General features: G+C 35.2%; 1 protein-coding gene across 1 annotated transcript in view; it reads right to left on the bottom strand.

Annotated features, from left to right (window-relative positions):
• Positions 1-22,955, bottom strand: part of RANBP9 (RAN binding protein 9) — an 89,782-nt gene that overhangs the window by 30,925 nt on the left and 35,902 nt on the right. The window contains exons 3-5 of the mRNA XM_060308063.2: positions 5,407-5,459; positions 4,284-4,451; positions 232-254 (exon numbers count right to left, since the gene is read on the bottom strand). Of these exons, the coding sequence (XP_060164046.1) occupies positions 232-254; positions 4,284-4,451; positions 5,407-5,459 (244 nt within the window). The remainder of the gene's footprint in view (positions 1-231; positions 255-4,283; positions 4,452-5,406; positions 5,460-22,955) is intronic.

Here is a 22,955-nt window from a genome sequence, read left to right as displayed (position 1 = left end):
AGTTTTTAGCTACAGCTAAGTTCCCTTGGACAATGGTGTCCAGTGCAATTTGGAGGTTAATTTCTGATGGTCCAGACCAACGGTAGCTTGAGAAAGGAGCTCTAGCTTATGCATGGCATGGCATATAAACTTAATTACCAATAAGACTGCATTTTAAACATGATTAGTACTAGTTCTTATATACTTTTAATTAAAAATACAAAACTACTTTTACAAGAAATTATGTCTTACCGGTAAGTCAGTGAAAGCAATACCTAAAAAGAAAAAAAAAAGTGGCATTAGAAGCTGTTTTTCAAAGGCAGAGTATGGCGACAAGCTGAATTTCTAACTAAAAAGAAGGGGAAAAATAGCAAAGGAAGAAAAAACTTAAAAAGCTAAATATAAAATAATAAGACTAATTTTTTTCTCACTAACACCTAAGCTGCTTTATCCAACCTTACTATTTAATTTTCCTTACCTATATTTATCTTTTAAATAACTCTGAGGGGAAAGGAAAGATTTTCTGTTAAAAATGGGGGTGGGGGGTGAATAGAAAATATAGTACTTTTGTTTCCTTTAAAAAAATCTTATAAAAGTACATTCTCAGAGCTCTTACTCTGGACAAAAAATTTTAATTCCTCCTTCAAAGGACAATGATTTATACAGTTGAGAATTTCTCTTAAATGTCCGGTGACAGTAATTTCAACAGTCATGTACCAAATACACTTGCACAATGGCAATATCACCGGAATACATCTACTGACATCCCAAAGTGATGGTGTAATCTCCCTCCAAATATTCAAATATATTACTTAGCTGAAAATAAGGTAATAAGCAAACCAAATATTTCTGCAGGACCTCATTCATAGGTTTACAAAGACTGAGCTCTAGAAGAATGGGAGGGGCAGTGTTGGTGAGCCAGCTAAGCAAAGCTCTTCCAGTGTAAACACACATTGACACAAAATACAGCCACGCCAGCACCACTGCCTCTGCAGTGCTGATCGCCTTCTAAAAATGGAGGGCCCTCCTGTTATATTATGTTTAAGGTCTCCTCCCACTTGAGAGTCTATGGCTCTGTAATTGTGCTGTATCACCAGAAAACACAACTGTCTAACTCTATTTATTAAAGTAATAAAGTTAAAAGGCAAAGTGACTAAATCTCTATTGTACATGTTTTTAAATAAACAGTAAAAACAGTGCTTTGTAATTAAAGTACTGTTTTTATGACTTTTAAAAACTAGTGAACTCATGTTAGCTTGTCAAAAGGAAAAGCGAAGCTGGAGATCCCCCCACCTTCCATAAAACATTCGGATTACCTTCAGCTTCATTAGTAAGTAGAAAGCAAACTGACTATGGGCCAAACGAATATGAGAATTTATTCTAAAAATTTCAGAAAACTAAAAAGAACACAGAAAGCAGCAAGAATAAATATGACCAACATATTTCTACCATTTTTCATAGAACAGCAGTCTAATCAATTATTTTCCTCAAAAATGTCTATTGATAAAGATTGTCTAAATTCATATTGTTTTAGCAAAAATTCCCTTCTGTCAGTAATTACTGAAATCCTTACTTTACCAAAACCTCTAATGAAAAACCCAACTTAATTCTATAGATGAATACTTTTGAATATTGCCAAATACAGCATCCACAACCTATGCATGTTCAGACCACAAAGACGGCACTTTAACAAGCTGTGTAATTATTTAAATTTTACACAGAAAATAATTTTCCCCTATTTCCTAATCTGATTATCAAGAGGCTTTTTGAAAAGTTATCTTCAATTGATGAATGATAATCAATAAAACAAAATTTTAAAATTTCAAGTAAATTAACTTGCATACTGAAATGTTTCTCCTTTAATTATTTTCTCAAAAATCTTTCCATTTCTCTTTATATGGTAAGTAAATATATATTTTGAAAACCTTCATGAGACAGAAACTAAAGATGTATCAGCCTTGGGGCAGAAATTATCTACTTTGGGAAATACAAGGGAAGCATAACTGAGTAATTTCTTATCTTCTAGATGCTAGAATCTGGATCAGAGATAAGCACACTACTCTATAAAGGGCCAGCAAGTAAATATTTTCTGCTCTCTAGGCCACGTGGTCTCTGTTTCAACTACTCAATTCTGCTACAGTAGCAGGAAAGCAGCCATATACAGTACATAAATGAATGGGTGTAGCTGTGTTCCAATGAAACTTTACTTAGAAAACAGAGAGGAGACCGATTTGGCCCATGGGCCACCACAGCTTGCTGGCCTCTGTTCCAGTGGAACACTTTCTGCTCACCAATGTTTTACCACTGCACCCCCAGCACCTGGCCAACGATAATAAATAACCTTTAGTGAGTACTCACTATGTGTCGGGCAATCACTTGAGAACTTCACATGCATCACTTTGGCTTGCTCTAACAACTTTAATAAGGTAGGTAATATAGTGATCTGATTTTATGATCTGAGGCACAGAAATGTTAAGTAACTTGCATAAGGTCACACAGCCAAACCAGGAGATAATCTCAGGCAACTAAAGAACCCATACTGACCACTGTTATACTGCCTCTGTATGTGCTTAATAAATATTTACTAAATTTATGAATGAATAATGCCAAATATTTCAAAGTGACTTAATTCTAGAATGTGATCCTATCATTAGGCACCCTTTTCTTAAACAGCATCTCACATTTTAAAAACAGCTTCCTTGCTCAAAAGAAAATTTCAAGGTAAATACTTGTGAAAATCTAACAGGAAAAAAATAATATCACATCACCTATGATCTTCTCATCTCCTAAAATAAAATTTCTTCTCTGAAATAAAGTTTGAAAACTGTAAAAAGATTAATTTTGGTTTTAAAAATGTCACCTTTTGCATTTTTGAAGGTCATACCTAAAAGCAGATTTCTCCTGGTTTACTTTAAGATCGCAAATATCTTAAGCAGCCAAGCCAACGAAGACGATGCCGGTGAACTGCTCTGGTAAGTCAGAGCTGAGCACTCACAACAAATACACTACAATGCCTGTATCCTTCTGGAAACCAGTTTGCCACAGCAATCAAATCACAAATACGTATAATCTGCATGGCGACCTTTATCAACATTCTTGCACCAAAAAGAATGTAAGAATCTTTGTGACAGCCTTTAAATTAGATAGCACAGGACTTCAGAATCAATATTAATAATCAGAAGGAAAAGTTTTAAGCTGAATGTAAATATGAAGAAGACAGTAACTTTATATAAGGAGTATGTTGAGACACTAAAAAAAAAAAAAAATACTATTACCAATGTAGCCAAAAATTTAGAATCTTCTACTATGAAATTACAGAATAGTTTTTGTATTATATTCAAGAACATTTACCGTATGTCTAAGCATACTATCTGCAGCTTACTTTTTAAATACTATTAATAAGCAAACTGAATTTTCTGCCTTCTGGAGTTACTTAGTTTTTGCCTTTTTTCACTTTACTTCAACAGAAATAATTTGCCATAAATCAAGGATGTTTCAAACAGTAAAGTAATGTGAAACTTTTTTACTTTTAAAGCATCAGTTTTGCTATCCTTTATACTTTCTTTAATACAAAACAAAAACAAGCAACTTCTAAGAAAAGGGAGCATAACAATTATACACAATTTAAAATCTGAAGTATTATGCATATTCAACTAAAACCCCTGATTTCCTATTAGTCTTACAATGGATAGATTTCCTCATGTTTTCATTAATCTACTTATTTGCCACCTGTCTTTTACAAGTTTTGCTGTTATTTGCTCATTTAATTCTGCTCACTTTTGCAGAACTAACTTGTAGTCACCATCCTTTATCAACCTTTGTGAGCAGGCCTGATTTTTCAGTATGTCAACGCCCTTCATTTGGTTGGGGGCATCAAGCTTTTTCTCGCTTTGTCATTACCCCCGTACTATACTAAAAACTGACAGCTCTTTCTTCTAAGCAACTGTTACCTAGAGAACTGGATCATACTGGGACAGGCTTTATTCAAAGCAAAGCAGAAAACAATTAGCATTTCTACTACTAGAATAAATATCTGAGTACGAGGTTATTTCTAGTTAGTCCTATATATGTGATACAATGTGGCCTTCATTGTAAAAAATAAGGGTTTTTAGTTGAATATGTGTCCATTATACTTCGGATTTAAATTGTCACCATTTCCTCAGCTTCTACCTAGAAGGGGCAAAGAAATAATTTCCAGAGGCAACTACTCATAAAGGAGAATTACACAAAAACATTACTACCATGATGTAAGTACAATAATCATAACATCTGGTTATTTAACATGCAATTCATTATCTTAGTACCTAAACTATGTCCATTCTTGGTGTAGAAGCAGGTATTGTTGATAAGGTTAACACAACAGCCAATGACATCACCAGTCGTAAAAGTTGGTCCATAAGGTTGTCCCGTTCCAGAAGAACAAAATGAATGTCCATCATCACCATGATAACCATATGAATGTTTATCCCAGCCTAAAGAGAAAGTTCCAGTATATTTACAGTGAAAAGTAAGGTTACTCTATACTAGAGCTATTCACTAAGATTATAACAAGCTAAGCAAGAATAGTACAACAGATAGTACAAAGATAAAATTCCCAAAAGTACATTTAAATTCTCAACAATTACAGTACATAACTTCTATATAAAACACTGCTTACCACATTAAGGAAAATAAATCCACCACACGGAATGCTAAAATATATCTTAAACAGAGAGGACTCCTATCAGAAAACACAAACAAACATAGCAAGACACATTTTCCATGCATATTTCCTTTGCTAACAGACCAAAGGAATTTTGCTTTGATTTGGTTTAAGCACACACACACACACACACACACACAGATACACACACACACACAGATACACACACACACACACACTTTAATATAACAAAAGATTTTTCTTTCAATTTTCAAAAAATTTCCTCCAAGGTTAATTTTTAACATTAGTAAATAGAATACCAGAAAATATAATCGAAGAATCACTTCCATATGATTAATGGTTTTAGGAAACAGTTCTCCTACCTCAATTCACACCTTTCTTAGTTTACTTTTAATATCAGCCTACATTCCCAGAATATTAAAACAACTAAAAATGGTTTAAAACCTAGGAATGTGTTGGGTAGGAAACAGAACCAACCATATTAAAACATTTAAAGTAGTTGATATGACTATGTACTGGAAGTTAAAAATACCAACAAACAAAACAAAAACAAGCAAAACAAAACAAAACAAAACAATGCATGGTATACTTGTTATGTTTTGCTAAATAGCATAAAATTTATTAAAACCATTCAGCTCGACTTTGAACTCATAAGTGATTAAAAATATAGAAGATTAATGTACTTAACTATCTCCAAGTTATTACTTGACATTTTTAGCCAGAGTTAGCCATAAGACTGTACTGTAATTCAATTACAAGTGTACCTGGTAGTCTATTCATGTTCACACCTTGAGCAGAAAGACCAATTCCCATGTAACTGTTTAAAAAAAAAAAGGAAGGAAGGAAGAAAAGCTGGTTATTATAATCATATATGTATAAATTACCAAACACTCTCAAACATTATTGAACCAAGCCCAAGATGAAACTCACAGGGTAGCTACAAAAAAGTTACTAGAATTCATGAAATAGCAAAAAGGGCAATATTAAGCAACAATAAAATCCAGATTCACAGCAAATTCCTATAGCAATCATTCATAAATATACCCAAAGTATTATTAATACTTAAATACTCTAAAAACTATAAAAATCTTTCCAACGTATCTACACAAATATTTAGAATTAAGACTTCTAACAAAAAGTATAGAGGGACTTGTGGAAGAAAAACGAAATACTAAATAAGAAACAAATGTGTTTTCAAAAGGATACAGTAAAAATCTAGTTCCACACACATACACACACAAAGACATGGAGACATACTGAAAAGATATCCAATTCATATAAAAACATCTGAAATACTTAACAGAATTATACTAAAAAGTATATGCTATGGGGTATCTATATATTCGTTTTCCAAAAGTATTTTGGCAAATTGATAATATGGACTTAAATATGAGACTCAATTATTAATTTATGAAACACTAGAACAAAATTATCTCCACAAAAGAAATACAAGAGGAAAAGGTAATTATTAGGGTATGCAATTTATTTTAAAAGCTTATAAGATATTAATAAAAACTGATAAAGACAGTTCAAAAGGGGGAAAGCATAAAGAAATATATTTATAAGTATCGACGCAAAAAAAGAAAAACTAAATAAAAAAGCAAACTGAATCCATTTGTTAGAAGGCTAATTGTCGGTGATTGTATCATGATTTAAAATGGTATCTGACGAATTTCAGCTACCACTCCTAATAAAAACTCAAATAAAAATAAAAGGAAACTACTTAAATATAACACACCTTTTTTCAAATCTAATACAGCAAGCAAGGCATTCAACAGTGAGACAATGAAGTCATTTCCATTAAAATCAGGAACATAGAGACGCCAACCACTGTTAAACATTGTTTTGAAGGTTTTAGTTTAATAAAATAAGAAAATAGGAAGCTTAATAAGAGAACTAAATAACCACTATAAATATTACAAGACATAAAATTATCTTAATTGTAGTTGCTCTGATTATATACATAGGAAACTATGGAACATACTAAAAGCTTTTAGAATTAACTAGTTATTTTGGAAAAATGACTGAATTTAAGAAAAACATTTTAACTTCTTTTCTAGTAATAACCAGCTAGAGAAAGGAAGTGGAATATATAGACATATCAGTCATAATAACTACAGAAATTATAAAACAAGAGTAAAGAGCTCAAGTAAAGCTCCAGAATGATATCTTAAAAGTGGTAAATAAATGAGTATTTTAGGTATCTGGATAACTTGACAGCACAAAAATAGCAATCTTTCTAAAATGAATATATACATGTAATGAGATTCACGATATACTCCAAATGAATATTTAAAACTAGAGAAAGTGATTTTAAAAGTTCATATGTAAAAACAGAATTTTGATCAAGACAAAATTTTTAAAAAAAACTTAGTGTTTGTCCTACTAGATATTAAAACTCAGAAAATGGAATTCACAAGTGCAATATTACTAATAAGAGTAAGAGTCAAGTGACACAAGAATAACAAAACATTAAGAAACAGCATTTTGGATGTCTAGTCAAGACTCTATAAGTTGGTATTTTGACTCAGCCCCTTTGTTCCAAATACAGTATACAACGTAATTACTTATTTTTTTAAAAAGTAGTAAGTCACAAGATAATCTTTGAGAAGAAACACAAAACTGTGCTCTGGCCCTGTAAAGCTCTGCGTCCTTGAGCACCCATTAATGGGTAGGAGTTTCTCCTGAGGAAACAAAGACTAAAAAGGCTCCACAAGGGGATCATTAGCTATGCTCACTGCTTAAAGCCAACAACTGGAATAGGCTTCCCCTCCTGAAGGGGAAGAAAACACTGATACCACCTGCTGCCTTGGTTAAAATTCATTTGACATTGTTGCCTAGTTGAAGGGAAGGGGGAAGGAATAGCCTCTTAAGATCTGAACAAAGTTACTGAATGGATTTGTTACTGAATCTGCAATACTCCCAATACCACTTTGAAGAAAGAACCTGGAAACTCTAACGTACACCTGGTTTTAGATTGGGGACCCAGGAGTTAGAAAGCAACTATAAAGTATAATAAAGGGAATAAGTATAGAACTAGATAGATAAACAAAATGGAGAAAAATGTTAAACTTTCTAATTAAAATGAGGCCACAAAAACAAAATTCTAAAATATACCAAATATATATATAAGACCAACAAAATACACAACTGGAACATGAATTCATTCTAGATGACATCAAACAATGGAGAGTATGACAAAAAAGTTTTTTTTAATACATTTAGGATTATGTGAAAGAAAAAAGGAATCACCATCACTAAAATATACAGTGGAGCACCAATATTTACTGAGATAATTTAGCTAGTGATTTTCCACAACTCAACTGAAAAATACGTTGGTAAGTTGAAAGTGCACACCACAAACAGAGAAAGATAAAAACACATCACAAACTATCAATGCAAACAAAACCCTAAAAGCTTCCAAAAAGAAAGGCAGATTACCTCAGAAGGAATGACGATTAAAATGACAGCTGACTTCTCCCCAGCAACAGGTGATGACTGTAAACAATGGCACGAAGTACTGAAAGTAAAGAACTGTCAACCTAGAACTTAATTCCCAGGTAAAGCATCATCCAAGAATGAGGGCAAAATAAGATATTTTATGGCAGAAGAAAGCTAACACTTTACTATCCACAAGTGTTCACAAAAGAACTATTTGAGAATAGACTTTAGCAGGAAGACAAGTGAAAACAGAAGGAATGCATGGGACAAAGAAATGACAACTAGAAAAGAAAATGATGAAATGTAATTAAAATTAATTACTGAAAAAAACGCTATTAAGAATTTTAAAAATCTATAATCCAGTTATAATGTGCTAGAATACAATTCAAAATTACTTGACATATAAAGATATAGTAAAACATGACCCATATTCAAGAGAAAAGACAAACAAGACAATGACCGGGAGAGCCTCAAGTCATTGGAATTAAAGCTAAAGTATTTAAGGCAGCTGCTGTTACTATGCTTAGGGATGTAAAGGGAAATATGCTTGTAATGAATGAAATAGGAAATTTCAACAAAGAAAAAGAAACAATAAAAAAATGAAATTCTGGGGCTTCCCTGGTGGCGCAGTGGTTGAAAGTCCGCCTGCCGATGCAGGGGACACGGGTTCGTGCCCCGGTACGGGAAGATCCCACATGCCGTGGAGCGGCTGGGCCCGTGAGCCATGGCCGCTGAGCCTGCGCGTCCGGAGCCTGTGCTCCGCAACGGGAGAGGCCACAATAGTGAGAGGCCCGCGTATCTCACACACACACACACACACACAAAAGAAATTCTGGAGCTGAAATATATTTGAAATAAATATTTACTAATGTACCTAATGGCACACTGGAAATAGCAAAATGAGTAAGTAAACAATGACAGAACTGATCTGAAGAACAGAGAAAAAATACTGATGGAATAAAAAGAGAGTCCCTTGGGCAGTAGCAAAATGTCTAACATAAATGTAACCGAACTCCCACAAGGAGAAAGAGAACGGAACAAAAAAACTGAGAAAAATTCCCCAAATTGGGTAAAAGAAAAAAATTTACACATTTAAAAAGCATAGAAACCTCAGCAGGTTAAGTACAAAGAAAAGCACACATAGGCACGCATCACAGCCAAAGAGCTAAAAACTAAGAATGAAGAGAAAATACTGAAAGCAGCCAGAAAAACATGATGCATTACTTTCAACAGGAGCGCTAAGCTGAATATCTCCTGACTTCTCAGAAGAAAATACGAAGAGGCCAGAAGGTGGCTGAGCAAAACATTCACAAGAGCAGAAAAGGGGAAGGGGAACCCATGCCAACACAGGGTGTTATATTAAGGAAATATCCTTCAAGAATGAAAGCGAAATAAAAATATTTCTCAGATAAGAGAAAAAGAATGTGTTGCCAGTAGACCTGCACTAAGAAAAATACTAAAGTAAATCTGCCAAACTGAAAGGAATCAGATATATATATATAAAGGTATACCAGATATAACATATACAGGTACATCAGATAGATACCTCGATTTTCAGGAAGGAAAGAAGAGCATTGCAAATGGCACACACATGGGTACATAATAAAAGACTGCTTTCACTCTTGATTTCCTTAAAAACATGTATGACTCCTTAAAGCAAAAATAACATGTATTGCCCAGTTGATAAGATAAGTAGATGTAATACATATGGGTAACTACAGCAAAAAGTACAGGAAGAGGCAGTAAATGGACCTATACAGTTGCAAGTTTCTGTATTTTATGTGAAATAGTAAAACATTCTTAGTAAGTTATGAAAATAGGGATATATACTAAAATCTTTAGAGTAGCCACTAAAAAACTACAGAGATATTAGTTAAAAAGCCAACAGGTAAATTAAGACAGAATTCTAGCAATATATCAAAATGATAATATATCAAGACCAGGTGGTGTTAATCCAGGAACACAACACTGGTTTAACATTCAAAACACCGATCAATATATTTTATCAAATTAGGAGAAAACTCTTATGATCATGTAATTAGCTGTAGAAAAACATTTGACAAAATTCAACACCTATTCACAATAAAAACTCTCAGCAAACCAGAAATACGAGGGAACTTCACCAACCTACATTTACAAAAAACCTACAGCTAGCATTCATAATAGTGAAATATTGAAAGCTATTCCCGTGAGATCAAGAACAAGGTAAGAATGCCAGCTCTCACCATTTCTATTCAACACTGTACTGAAAACCCTAAGCATTTCAATAAGGCAATAAAGAGAAATAAAAGGCATAAATAAAAAAGGAAGAAATAACTTGCCCAATGTCACACAGCTAATAAGTGGCAGAACTTATTGGGCAAGTTACTCATCTGAACAATGTGCTGATAATAACGGAACCTACCTCACTGGCTTGTTGTGCGGGCTAAGTATATTTGCAAATGCAAGGAACTCAGAGATGTGCCAAATTTATAACAAGAACTGTGTTACTGTGACTGTTAGCATTTTATTCTCTGTGCCCAGTGGAGGCCTGGCACATAGAAGGTGCTCAATGCACAGTTTTGAAGGAATGAATAAATGAATGAATGATTAGTTTGATTTAAAAAAAAATCTCACAAAGTAAATGGTATGACATATTTTTAGAGTTTAACATAGCTTGCTTATTTATTTATTTATTGGGCTGCGTTAGGTCTTCATTGCTGTGCACGGGCTTTCTCTAACCATGGCAAGTGGGGGCTACTCTTCCTTGAGGTGCACGGGCTTCTCATTGCAGTGGCTTCTCTTATTGCGTAGCACGGGCCCTAGAGCACGTGGGTGTCAGTAGTTGCAGTGTGCGGGCTCAGTAGTTGTGGCTCACGAGCTCTAGAGCGCAGGCTCAGTTGTTGTGGCGCATGGGCTTAGTTGCTCCAAGGCATGTGGGATCTTCCTGGGCCAGGGATCGAACCCGTGTCCCCTGAATTGGCAGGCGGATTCTCAACCACCGCACCACCAGGGAAGTCCCAACACATCTTATTGTTAAAGCTGAATACAGACATATAAATATATTCATCTAATAAAAACATCCTATTTGGGGGAAAAAAAGGATGAAATAAATCTGACTTTACTTGTAGATAACATTAATTTAACAAGAGATAATCTTAAAGAAACATAAAATAATCAGAATAAGTGAACTTAACATGGCTGCAGGATATAAAGTTATTGTATAAAAAAATCTATTGTATTTGTATATACTGGCAGTAAACACTAAGAAGATAAAAGTTAAAAAACAATTATGTCTACAATAGCATTAGAAAGCATAAAACATTTTAAGAACTGAAAAAAAGGCATGAAGAATTTCTCTGCTGAAAATTACCAAACACTGACGGGGGGAATTAAAGAAGATGTAAATAAATGGAGAGATATATCACATTTATGGACTAGAAGACTCAATACTATTAAGGCTGCAATTCTCTCCAAATTGATCTCTAGAGTCAATGCAATCCATATTATACTCACACTAGGAGGTTTTTGTAAAAACTGACAGGCTGATTCTAACGTTTATACAGAAATAAACAGGATCTAAAATATCCAAAGAAAGTTTGAAAAAGAATACAGATGTAGGACTTACACCATCTGACCTCAAGATTTACCATAAACCTGAGTAAGCAAGACAGTATGGTACCAGAATTAAGGATCAACAAATAAATCAATGGAATGGATTCAAAAAGAGCTCAAAAAGAGATCCACACTTATACAATCATTTAATACTTTACAAGGGTGCCAAAACAATCCAAAAGAGTAAGGAAAGTTTTTCTAACAAACAGTGATAGAACTGATACCCATTTGGAAAAGTAAACATTAATCTCTACCTCACACAATATATAAAACTCAACTGAAGACGGATCATAGTCCTAAACACGAAAGTTAAAACTATAAAGCTTCTAAAAAAAAAAACACGTGAAAATGTCTTAATGACTTTGGGATAAAGCAAATACCTATCAGGACACAGAAAGCAAGAACCATAAAATAACAAACTCATAAATCAGACATCAGCAAAATTAAAATCTTCTGCTCAAAAGACATAAGACTATCCAATTTTTATAAATGGACAAAAGATCTGAATAGACACTTCACAAAATAATACTGCAAATAACCAAGAAGCACATGAAACTGCTACACAGCACTAGTCAGTCACTAGAGAAACACAAATTAGAACCACACTGAGATACCACCATGCACCCAGCAGAACGGTTAAAATGTAAGACTGGCCACACCAGTACTGCCACAGATTTGGCACAGTGAGAGCTTTCATACACTGTTGGTGGGAATGTAAAACGGGACAACTGCTTTGGAACTATGGCTGGCAGTGTCTCAAAAGACCGAACATGTACTTATCCCAAGACCCAGCAATTCCACTCAAAAGATAAATGAAGGCACTACGTGCACCTAGAGACTTGTACAAATACGTTCATAAGAGCTCTTCACAATGGAGGAAAAACTGAAACAGTCTGGGTATCTATCAACAAATGAATGGATACACAGACTGTGGTATGTTCTACTTAGAAATAAAATGGAAAATGAATTACCGATATACACAACATGGATGATCCAAAAGATGTTTCCGTGAATCAAAGAAATCGTACTAAGATTTCTCATATGATTCTCTTTACAGACATACCTCATTTTATTGAGCTTCACAGATGCTGTGTTTGTTTACAAAGTGAAGGTCTGTGGCAGTCCTGCATCCAGCAAGTGTATCAGCACCAATTTTCCAACAGCACTTGCTCACTGCATGTCTCTGTCACATTTTGGTAATTCTTTATAATATTTCAAACTTTTTCTTTATTATTAGCATTTTTTAGTAGTAAAGTATTTAATGTAAATACTTTTTCTGACATAATGCTATTGCACAATTAACAGACTACAGTATAATGTAAACATAATTTATATGCACTGGGAAACCAAAAAATTCATGTGACTCACTTTCTTGTTGCATTTGATTTATTGTGGCGGTCTGAAACTGAACCTGCAATTTCTCCAAGGTATGCCTGTATATGAAGTTCCGAACGGACAAAATGAAAATAACAGTCACCTCTGAGAGGGTGAGGACAGGGCCTAACCGGGAAAGAGTATGAGGGAACACTTCTAAGGAGGATGGTCCAGTTCTATGTTTTGATGGGAGCTTGCATTTCACAGGTGTATGCATCTGCAAAACTCATCAAATGGTACACTTCAGACTTCACTGTATGTAACTTTTATGATGATTAAAAAAAGAACAATAAGCAAGTATCAAATTCTACTTAGTGATATGCATGGTGTAGTAATTAGGAGTTAAGTCTACTTATTTCGAAATGCATCAAAAAATAAGATGGATCATTGGGTGGACAAAGTAATGGGCACATATGGGATAGAGCAATTACAGTCAGTTCTACCATAGCATGACATTTGAGTTCCTTAAAATCACTGCACTATACAACATGATGCAATAAAAACCACAGAGTTTATGGGGGAAGTGGGGTTAAGAGCAAAACAGTCATAAACTTCATTAGTAACATATTTTTAAAAATATAAGAATCCAAAAAAAACCACCAAAATTCAATAAAAATGGTTTTACACATGTTGAATTGTCAAGAAATACATAAATACTACAATAAATATGGTACCTTACACTGAAAAAGACCTGAAGTTTACTTGGGGAAGTAGGTGAAGCAGGGCTGCAGCTTGTGAGTTATTGTGAAGTGGTGGAAGGAGCTGACAGGGGAAAGATGCAACACCAGATGTGGATGGGTGTGGCTCCCAACAAACAGTGAACCAAGAAAGCTGGTAGATGCTTGAGGTGTTGCATGACATATAAAAACACACTCAAATTCAGTAGCAGTGAGGGAGTGGAAAGAATTGACGGACAAGAAACTTACTGTGGTATTATGTGCAGTAAGTCCCCTACATATGAACCTTCAAGTTGCGAACTTTCAAAGATGCCAACGTGCGTTCGCATGTCCAGTCACATAAGTTAGTTCATGTGTCTGGTGTACGTTGTCATGTGAGTGCATCCTCTATGAGTGGTAGTGCTTTTGGTACTTTACTGTACAGTACTGTACAGAGTACAGGATCTTCATTTCAAGCCCAGGATGTCCACAAGCAAGCGTAAAAGCAGTGGTGACGTAGCTGGTACTGCTAAGAAGTGCCAAGTGAGAACAATGGAAACAAAAGTGAAAACAATTGAGAGAGTGGAAAGAGGCGAAAAGATGGGAGACATCACTCGTTCTTATAACATGAATCGTCCGACCATCAGCACGATTCTGAAGAATCAGGACAAGATCATGGAACATGTGAAGTCTGCTGTGCCGATGGTGTCAACAATAATATCGAAGAAGTGTGGGAAAGTGATGGAGGAGATGGAGAAACTTGTGTGGATGCAGGATCAGCATGTGTCGAGGTGCTGAGCTTAATGCTGATTCAAGAGAAAGCCAGAAGCCTTTATGAAGACTTGAAGAAGAAACACGGCAAAGAATCAGAGGGCACATCTTTTAATGCCAGCCATTGCTGGTTTCACTGGTTCAAGGCTAGAACCAACCTTCGCAATGTAAAAGTAAGTGGTGAGGCAGCAAGGGCAGATACGGTAGCTGCCCAGGAATTTCCTGAAACACTTCAAGAAGTTATTGATGAAGGCTCATATTTACCCGAGCAGGTTTTTAATGTAAATGAGACAGGACTGTACTGGAAGAGGATGCCAGACTGAAGTTACATCAGTAAGGAGGAAGGAAAAGTTGATGCCAGGTTATATATAAAGCAGCAAAGGTTAGGCTAACTCAGCTGTTTGGTGGCAATGCTTCCGGTGATATGAAGCTGAAGCCTCTCTTGGTTTATCATTCAGAGAACCCAAGAGCCCTTAAACACATAGCCAAGGACTCTCTCTTCCTGTTGTGTGGAAGAGTAACCCCAAAGCCTGTGTTACAAAGGCCATTTTCCAGGACTGGTTTTTCCACCACTTTAGCCCAGAGGTAGAGAAATACTGCTTGGAGAAGGACGTCCCATTAAACATTCTTTTGCTGCTCCACAGTGCTCCGGGCCACTCTCCCATTCATGGGACAACTTTCATCCCAATGTCAAAGTAGTGCATCTGCCACTGAATACTGTGTCCCTCATCCAACCTATGGACCAGGGAGTTATAGCGACTTTCAGGAAATATTATTTACGTCACACTTTTCATCAGACAGTAAAGGCAAGTGACGAATCAGGAACAACCCTGTGACAATTTTGGAAGGACTAGAACATCTACAAGGCCATAAAAAACACTGACTTTGCTTGGCGTGAGGTTATGGCCATCACCCTGAACGGGATTTGGAAGAACCTTTGCCAGCAGTGTGTTCACAATTTTCGTGGATTTGAGAAGGTGGATGAGGAGTCCAAAGAGGTCTCCAGCAAGAAGACCAAGTGGCCCTCAGCAAGAAGCTGGAGCTAGATCTGCAAGAGGACGACTTCACTGAACTCCTTGCTGTGCAACACAAGGAGCTGACTAATGAAGACCTGATGGAACTGGAGGCCCAGAGAAAGGACGAAGAGAGACAAGAGGAAGAAAAAGTAACTGAAAAACCGAAGAGATTCACGATGCAGGAAACGGCAAGGGGGTTTTCTTTATTTGAGGAGGCACTGTTAGTTTTTGAGGCACAGGACCCAAACACAGAACAGTACACGAAAGTACTGTTCACGAAGCAGCCGTTCAGAATGTAATCAAGTGCTACTGTGTCATCTATGATGAGAAAAAAAGAGCTACTACCTAGACATCACTGGATCGTTTTTTCAAAAGGGTAGATAAAATTGAATCCAGCAAGGAACCAGAACCTGTGCCATCGACGTCAGGCGTGAGTGAAATGGCAGCTTGCCCTCCGCCTCCTACTGCTGACGATCCTTCAGCTCTACCGTCTCCCACCTCCTCTCCCTCCTCCAGTCAGTAACTCTTCTTGCCTGTTCACTCGATGCCAGCCCCTGTGTGCCAGCTGTTGTACTGTACTACTGTACTTTTCAAGGTACTGTACTGTAAGATTAAAAACGTTTTATTTTTTGTTTTTTATGTATTATTTGTGTGAAAAGTACTATAAACCTATTACAGTATGGTACTATATAGCCGACTGTGCTAGTTGGGTACCTAGGCTAACTTTGTTGGACTTATGAACAAACTGGACTTACAAATGCACTCTCGGAATGGAACTCATTCATATGTAGAGGACTTCTTGTGTTTAAAAAGGGAAATGGACATGAAGTTTTTTTAGATCAATATATCAATACAAATAATTTCAAATTATACATTATTAGCATTGTTAATAATAGTGTGCCAAATATCAAAGAAGAGAGACTAAGAGGACTAGTTTAGTTTAATTCCTATTATAGATAGATTTAAGTTTACTAACTTATTATTCGTCCTACCTGTTCTCTCGCTTTGTCCTTTTCTGTGCTCTTTGTATTTTATGACCTTTGTTAGCTTTTTGCTATATATTTTGGCATTGCATTAATGAGTACCACATAAGTTTAAAAAACTGCACCTTTAATATGTCATATTCTTGATTGAATTAGTATATTTATCAAATGCTGGCAATGCAACACACAACTTTTAAAAACCTTTTTACCTCTTCCCACATGTTCTGATACTGTGGTCATGTTTTGCTTCATTATATGTCACAAACTCCACAAAAGCAAGTTACTATTATTGCTTTATATAACTAATGCTATGTAACCCAGATAGATCAACAACAGACTTCTCATGAGAAACCATGGAAGCCTGAACGCAGTGGGATAATATTCTGCAACTGCTGAAAGAAAAAAAAACTATAAACCAAGAATTCTATATCCACTAAAACTATATTTCAAAAGAGAAATTAAGACGCTCCTAAATAACAAAAACAGAGAATCTGTCACTAGCAGACCTGTGCTATAAGAAATAAGGTGGGAAAAAAAAGAAATAAGGTGAAAAAGAAACTAGTCAGTTACTCAAATGTATACAAAGAAATAAAGAACATCAGTAAAGATAACTGCACAGGTAAGCATAAAAGGCAGTGTAAGTGTATTTTTCTTTGTAACTCTTTTCTTCTCCTATCTAACTTAAAAGACATAAAGCAATAATTATAACTCTCTCGGCCTAAACTGTATAAAGGTATAATTTCTGACAATAATAGCAAAAAGAAGAGGGGAGACAATGAAAATATTATGAAGCTAGGTTTAACACACTGTTGGAATTAAGTTGATATTAATCCAATTTATATTGTTTTGAGTTAGGATATTATATGAGTAATCCTCCAGAGCAACCATTAAGAAAATAACTCAAAAACTACAGAAAAGAAACCACAATAAAATTATTAAAAGGTACACTAAAAAGTCTACTTCAAACAAAAGTAAGCAACAGAAAAACAAAAAGACATGAGACCAAAATAGCAGACATAAGTCCTCCCTTATCAGTAATTGCAATAACTGCAAATGGATAAAAGCATTCAAAGGCAGAGACTCACAGAACACATTTTTCTTTTTTTAAAGATCCAAAGAGATGTTGTCTACAGAGACATTTCAGATCTGAACACACAAATAGGTTGAAATTAAAAGGAAGGAAAAAGAAATACTATGCAAACAGTAATCAAATGAGAGCTGAAATAGTTATACTTGCATCAGACAAAATAGACTTTAAGACAAAATGTTACTAGAAACAAAACAATATATTTATTATGATAAAAAGGGTCAATACATCAAGAAGACATAAAAATTATATACAAATATGAACCTAACAACAGAGCCCTAAAATATTTAAAGCAAAAACCCACAGAATTAGGGAGAAATACACAATTCATGATAATGGTTGGAGACTTCAATAACCTACTTTCAATAATGGATGCAACAACTGATAGAAAATCAACAAGAAATGTAAAACTTGAACATAACTATAAATCAACCAGAACCAACAGTCGTTTACACAACACTCCACCAACCATGGTAGAACACACATGCTCCTCAAGTGCACACAGATTTTCCAAGACATATTAGGCCATAAAACAAGCCTCAATAAATTAAAAAAAAATTGAAACCATACATGGTATACTCTCCAACTACAAGAAAATCAAGTTAGAAATCACAAACAGAAGGAAATTTGGAATGTACACAAATATATGGATACTAAACATGCTCCTAAAAAACCAATACAAAAAAAGAAAGGGGAAATTTTTAAACACTTAGAAATGAATGAGAATGAAAACACAATACACCAAAACTTATAAGATGCAGCTAAAGTAGTTCTTAGAGGGAAGTTTATAGCTGCAATTGCCTAAAATAAAAAAGAAAGATCTCTAATGAATAATCCAACTCTCAACCTCAAGAAACTAGAAAAAGAACAACAAACTATTAAACCCAAAGCAAGCAACAGGAAGGAAATAATAAAGATTAGAGCAGAAATAAAAGAGACCAGAAAAACAACAGAATCAATCAGCCAAAAAATTGGTTCCACTAAGCAAGGAAAAAAGACTCCAATTATCAGAAATCAGAAATGAAAGAAAAAATATTAACACCAAACTAAAAAAGATTAAAAAATTAAAAGGATTATAAGAAAATACTATGAACTATATAGCAACAAATTAAACAACCTACTTAAAAATGAACAAATTCCTAGAAAGTCATAAACTACCAAAACTGATAAGCAATCTTAAAACTTCCCGCAAGGAAAAGCCCATGCTCAGATGGCTTCCCTGATGAATTCTACGAAACATATAGAGAACAATGACCACCAATCCTTCTCAGACTCTTCTTCCCCCCGAAGTTAGAAACACTTCCTAACTAATACTACAAGGCCAGTGTTACCCTGCTGCCAAAATCAGATAAAGATATCACAAGAAAACAACAGAAAAATATCCTTTATGGACACGGACACACAAATCCTCAACAAATTACTAGTAAATGAAGCCCAGTAACACACAAAAAGGATTATACATCATGACCACGGAGGACTTATGCCAGGAATAAAGGCTGGTTTAGAAACAAAATCAATGTAATATTAATATAATTAATATAATATTAATATAATAAAGGATAAAAGCCACAAGATCATCTCAACAGACACAGAAAAAGAATTAGGCAAAATTCATCACCTTTCTTGATAAAGACACTCAACTAATTAGAAATAAAAGGGAAACTCCCAACCTGATAAAGGGCACCTATGAAAAAACATCTGTAGCTAACATCAGACTTAATGGTAAGAGACTGCTTTTCCCTTAAAATCATGAACAAGAAAAAGATACCCTCTTTTACCACTTCTATTCAACATGGTACTGGAGGTTCCAGCTTGGGCAGTAAGGCATGAAAAATAAAAGATACCAGCTTGTTAAGGAAGGAGTAAACATCCTCTATTCACATACAACATAAATTTGTACATAAAAAATCCTTGCCAAAATACTATTAAAATTAATCAACAAAATCAGCATGACTGCAGGATACAAGTTCAATATGAAAATCCAATTTTATTTCTACACACGAGCAATGAACAATTTAAAAATAAATTTAAGAAAACAATTCCATTTACAACAGAATCAAAAAGAATAAAATATCTACAAATAAACTTAACAGGACAGTACAAGACTTGAACACGAAAAACTACAAAACACTGTTGAAAGAAATTAAAGAACACCTAAATAAGTGGAAAGGCTACCACGTTTATGGATTGGAAGAATTAATACTGTTAAGAGAGCAATATATAAAAATAAAAAAAAAGATAGCAATATTCCCCTAACTAATCTAGAGATTCAAGGCAATCTCTATCAAAAGTCGAACTTGCTTTTCTGCAGGAAGTGACAAACTGATCCTGAAACTCGTATGGAAATGTAATAGGGCCCAGGAGAGCCAAAGTAATCTTGAAAAAGAACAAAATTGGAGGACTCACAGTTCCCAATTTTAAAACTCACTGTAAAGTTACAGTAATCAAGAGAGTACATTACTGGCTTAAGAATAGACATAAATATTAATGCAATAAAATTTAGAATCTAGAAATTAACCCTTACATTTACGATCAGTTGATTTTGACAAGCTGGACAAGACAATTCAAAGGAGGAGAAAATAGTTTTTACAACAAACTGTGCTGGGACAACTGGATATATCTATGCAAACCAAGGAAAGTGAATCAATACCTCACATCATATACAAAAATTAATTTAAAAATGGAATCAGAAACTAAGAGGGAGTGCTAAAACCACATACTCTTAGACAAAAACACTGGAGTAAATCTTCATGACCCTGGATCAGGCAATGGTTTCTTAGATATGACAGCAAAAGCACAAGCAATGAAAGAAAAATAAACTAGACTTCATAAAAATTTAAAACTTTTGTGCTTCAAAGGATACTGTCAAGGAAATTAAAAGACAAACCACAGAATAGGAGAAAATATATACAAATCTACATAGGTGATATGTGATTTCTATCCGGAACATATATACAATTCTTAGAACTCAACAATAAAAAGAAAACCCAACTAAAAAATGGGCAAAGGATCTGAATAGACATTTCTCCAAAAAAGATATACAAATGACCAATAAGCACATGAAAAGATGCTCAATATCATTAGTCATTAGAAAATGCAAATCAAAACCACTATCACTTCACACACATTAGGATGGCTAAAATCAAGAAGACGTGTTGGCAAGGATGTGGAGAACTTAGAACTTTCATAGTTGGTGGCAATGTAAAATAGTGCACTCACTTTGGAAAACAGTTTAGCAGTTCCTTGAAATGGTAATCACAGTTTCCTTATGAACCATTAATTCAACTCCTAGGTATCTATTCAGGAGAAATGAAAACATATCCACTCATAAAAATGTTACACAAATGTTCCTAACAGCATTCTTCCTAATAGCCAAAAAAGTGTTTCTACCTACTAATGAATGGATAAACAAATGTAATATCTTTACAATGGAATATTATTTGACCTCAAAAAGAAATGTGAGTACTGATAAATGCTACAGCATGAGGAACCTTGAAAACACTACACTAAGACAAACCAGAAACAAAAGATCACACATTATATGATTCCATTTACATAAAATGTGCAGTATAGGCAAATCCAAAAAAACAAAATAGTTAAGTGGTTGCCTAGGACTGGGAAGAGTGGCTGCTAATAGATATAATAGGATTTCTTTTTCAGGTGATACGAATGTTCTGAAGTTAGACAGCGGTAAGGGTTGCACAATTCTGTAAATATACTAGAAACTACCAAACCATGCTTTTAAGGGTAAATTTTGATGGGTATATGAATTATGTCTCCATAAAACTCTCATTAAAACATAAACAAGAGGACTTCTGGCTTCAACTCTGATATGTAAAGAGACTGAAATTTATCACTCCCTCACAACCGGAAAAAAAAGGTGATCAAATTGAAAAGCAACCACCCCTCTTAGATTCGTCAGAAAACTGAGTTCACAGGGCAAAGTGCCTCCAGGAAAATTGAAGAGACAAGTGAACACAGAGAATGAGAGCTTACCAGGAGTAGGAGTCTCTGGAGACTTTAACTGGTAGAAATACTTTAAAGGTGAATGACTTGCTGGAGGCTGAGTGTGAACTAGCTTGAGCTTTAAACCTCTTAGGGTCCCGCTCTTAGAGAACCTTCCATATGCTCATGAGTTTTACCTTCAGGAGCTCCACCATGTTATCATTAAACAAACAAAGAAAACCCTTCCAGTTTTGTGCTGGGGAGAGGAAAAGTAACCATTCTGAGATATGCCCAGAGCAATCTGGTCTCTTTAACAAAGACCTGCCTTCAAGGGTAACTACTTTCCAGAGCCTTTTTGACCTAAAGGGAGGGTAATTAGACAACTCCAGTACCAGCTAGCCTTCCCAATTGAAGTAAGGGGAGAAGGAAAAAAGGGTAAAACTCTTCCAAGTAAGGGGAGAAGGAAAAAAGGATCACAGCCCAGGAACTCTGGCCAACTACAACTGGTTTTTTTTTTGTTTGTTCGTTTTTTTGGCGGTACGCGGGCCTCTCACTGTTGTGGCCTCTCCCGTTGCGGAACACAGGCTCCGGACGCGCAGGCTCAGCGGCCATGGCTCACGGGCCCAGCCGCTCCACGGCATGTGGGATCCTCCCAGACCGGGGCACGAACCCATGTCCCCTGCATCGGCAGGCGGACTCTCAACCACTGCGCCACCAGGGAAGGCCACAACTGGTATTTAATCATAAGTTACAGAACACTTCCCTTTCCAGTACCTAGCACCACATCAACAAGGCTCCAGTATAAAAACAAATTACAAGTGAGACAGCTGAAAGACAGACTCTATTTAAGGAGTTTCTAGGGAAACCCAAAACAGCAGGGAAAACAAAAGCAAGGAAACTAGAGGTAAATTAAGCTTCTGACACCGAAAAATAATACAAACAAATTGGCAAACGTTAAACACAGCCTAACTCTTAGCCAGATAATTATAAAACCTCACACTAAAGACCTATTTACCTGAGTTCCTGCTATCCAATAAATCATGTAGTTTTCAACAACAAAAAAATTCACTACATGCTAAAAAGAAAAATTACATTCTGAAGAGACAGAGCAAGCATCACAACTAAACCAGATATGGCAGAATTTTGTAGTTATCAAACTAAAAATTTAAGATAACTGTGATTAACCTGCTATGGACTACAAAAAAGAATCAAAACAAATGCTAGAAATCAAAAACACTAACACAAATGAAGAATGCTTTCAACAGGCTCATCATTAGACTAAACACAACCGAGGAAACAATATGTGAGCTTGAAGGTATGTCAATAGACACTTCCCAAACTTACATGGCAAGAGAAAAAAGGAATGAAAAAACCAGAGAAGAATACACAAGAACTGAGGGACAACAATAAAAGGTGCAACACGTAATGAGGATACGGCAAGGAGAA

The sequence above is a fragment of the Globicephala melas genome, chromosome 11, assembly GCF_963455315.2.
Source record: "Globicephala melas chromosome 11, mGloMel1.2, whole genome shotgun sequence".
NCBI classification, from domain to species: Eukaryota; Metazoa; Chordata; class Mammalia; order Artiodactyla; family Delphinidae; genus Globicephala; species Globicephala melas.
This window is presented reverse-complemented; position numbering and strand designations above follow the sequence as displayed.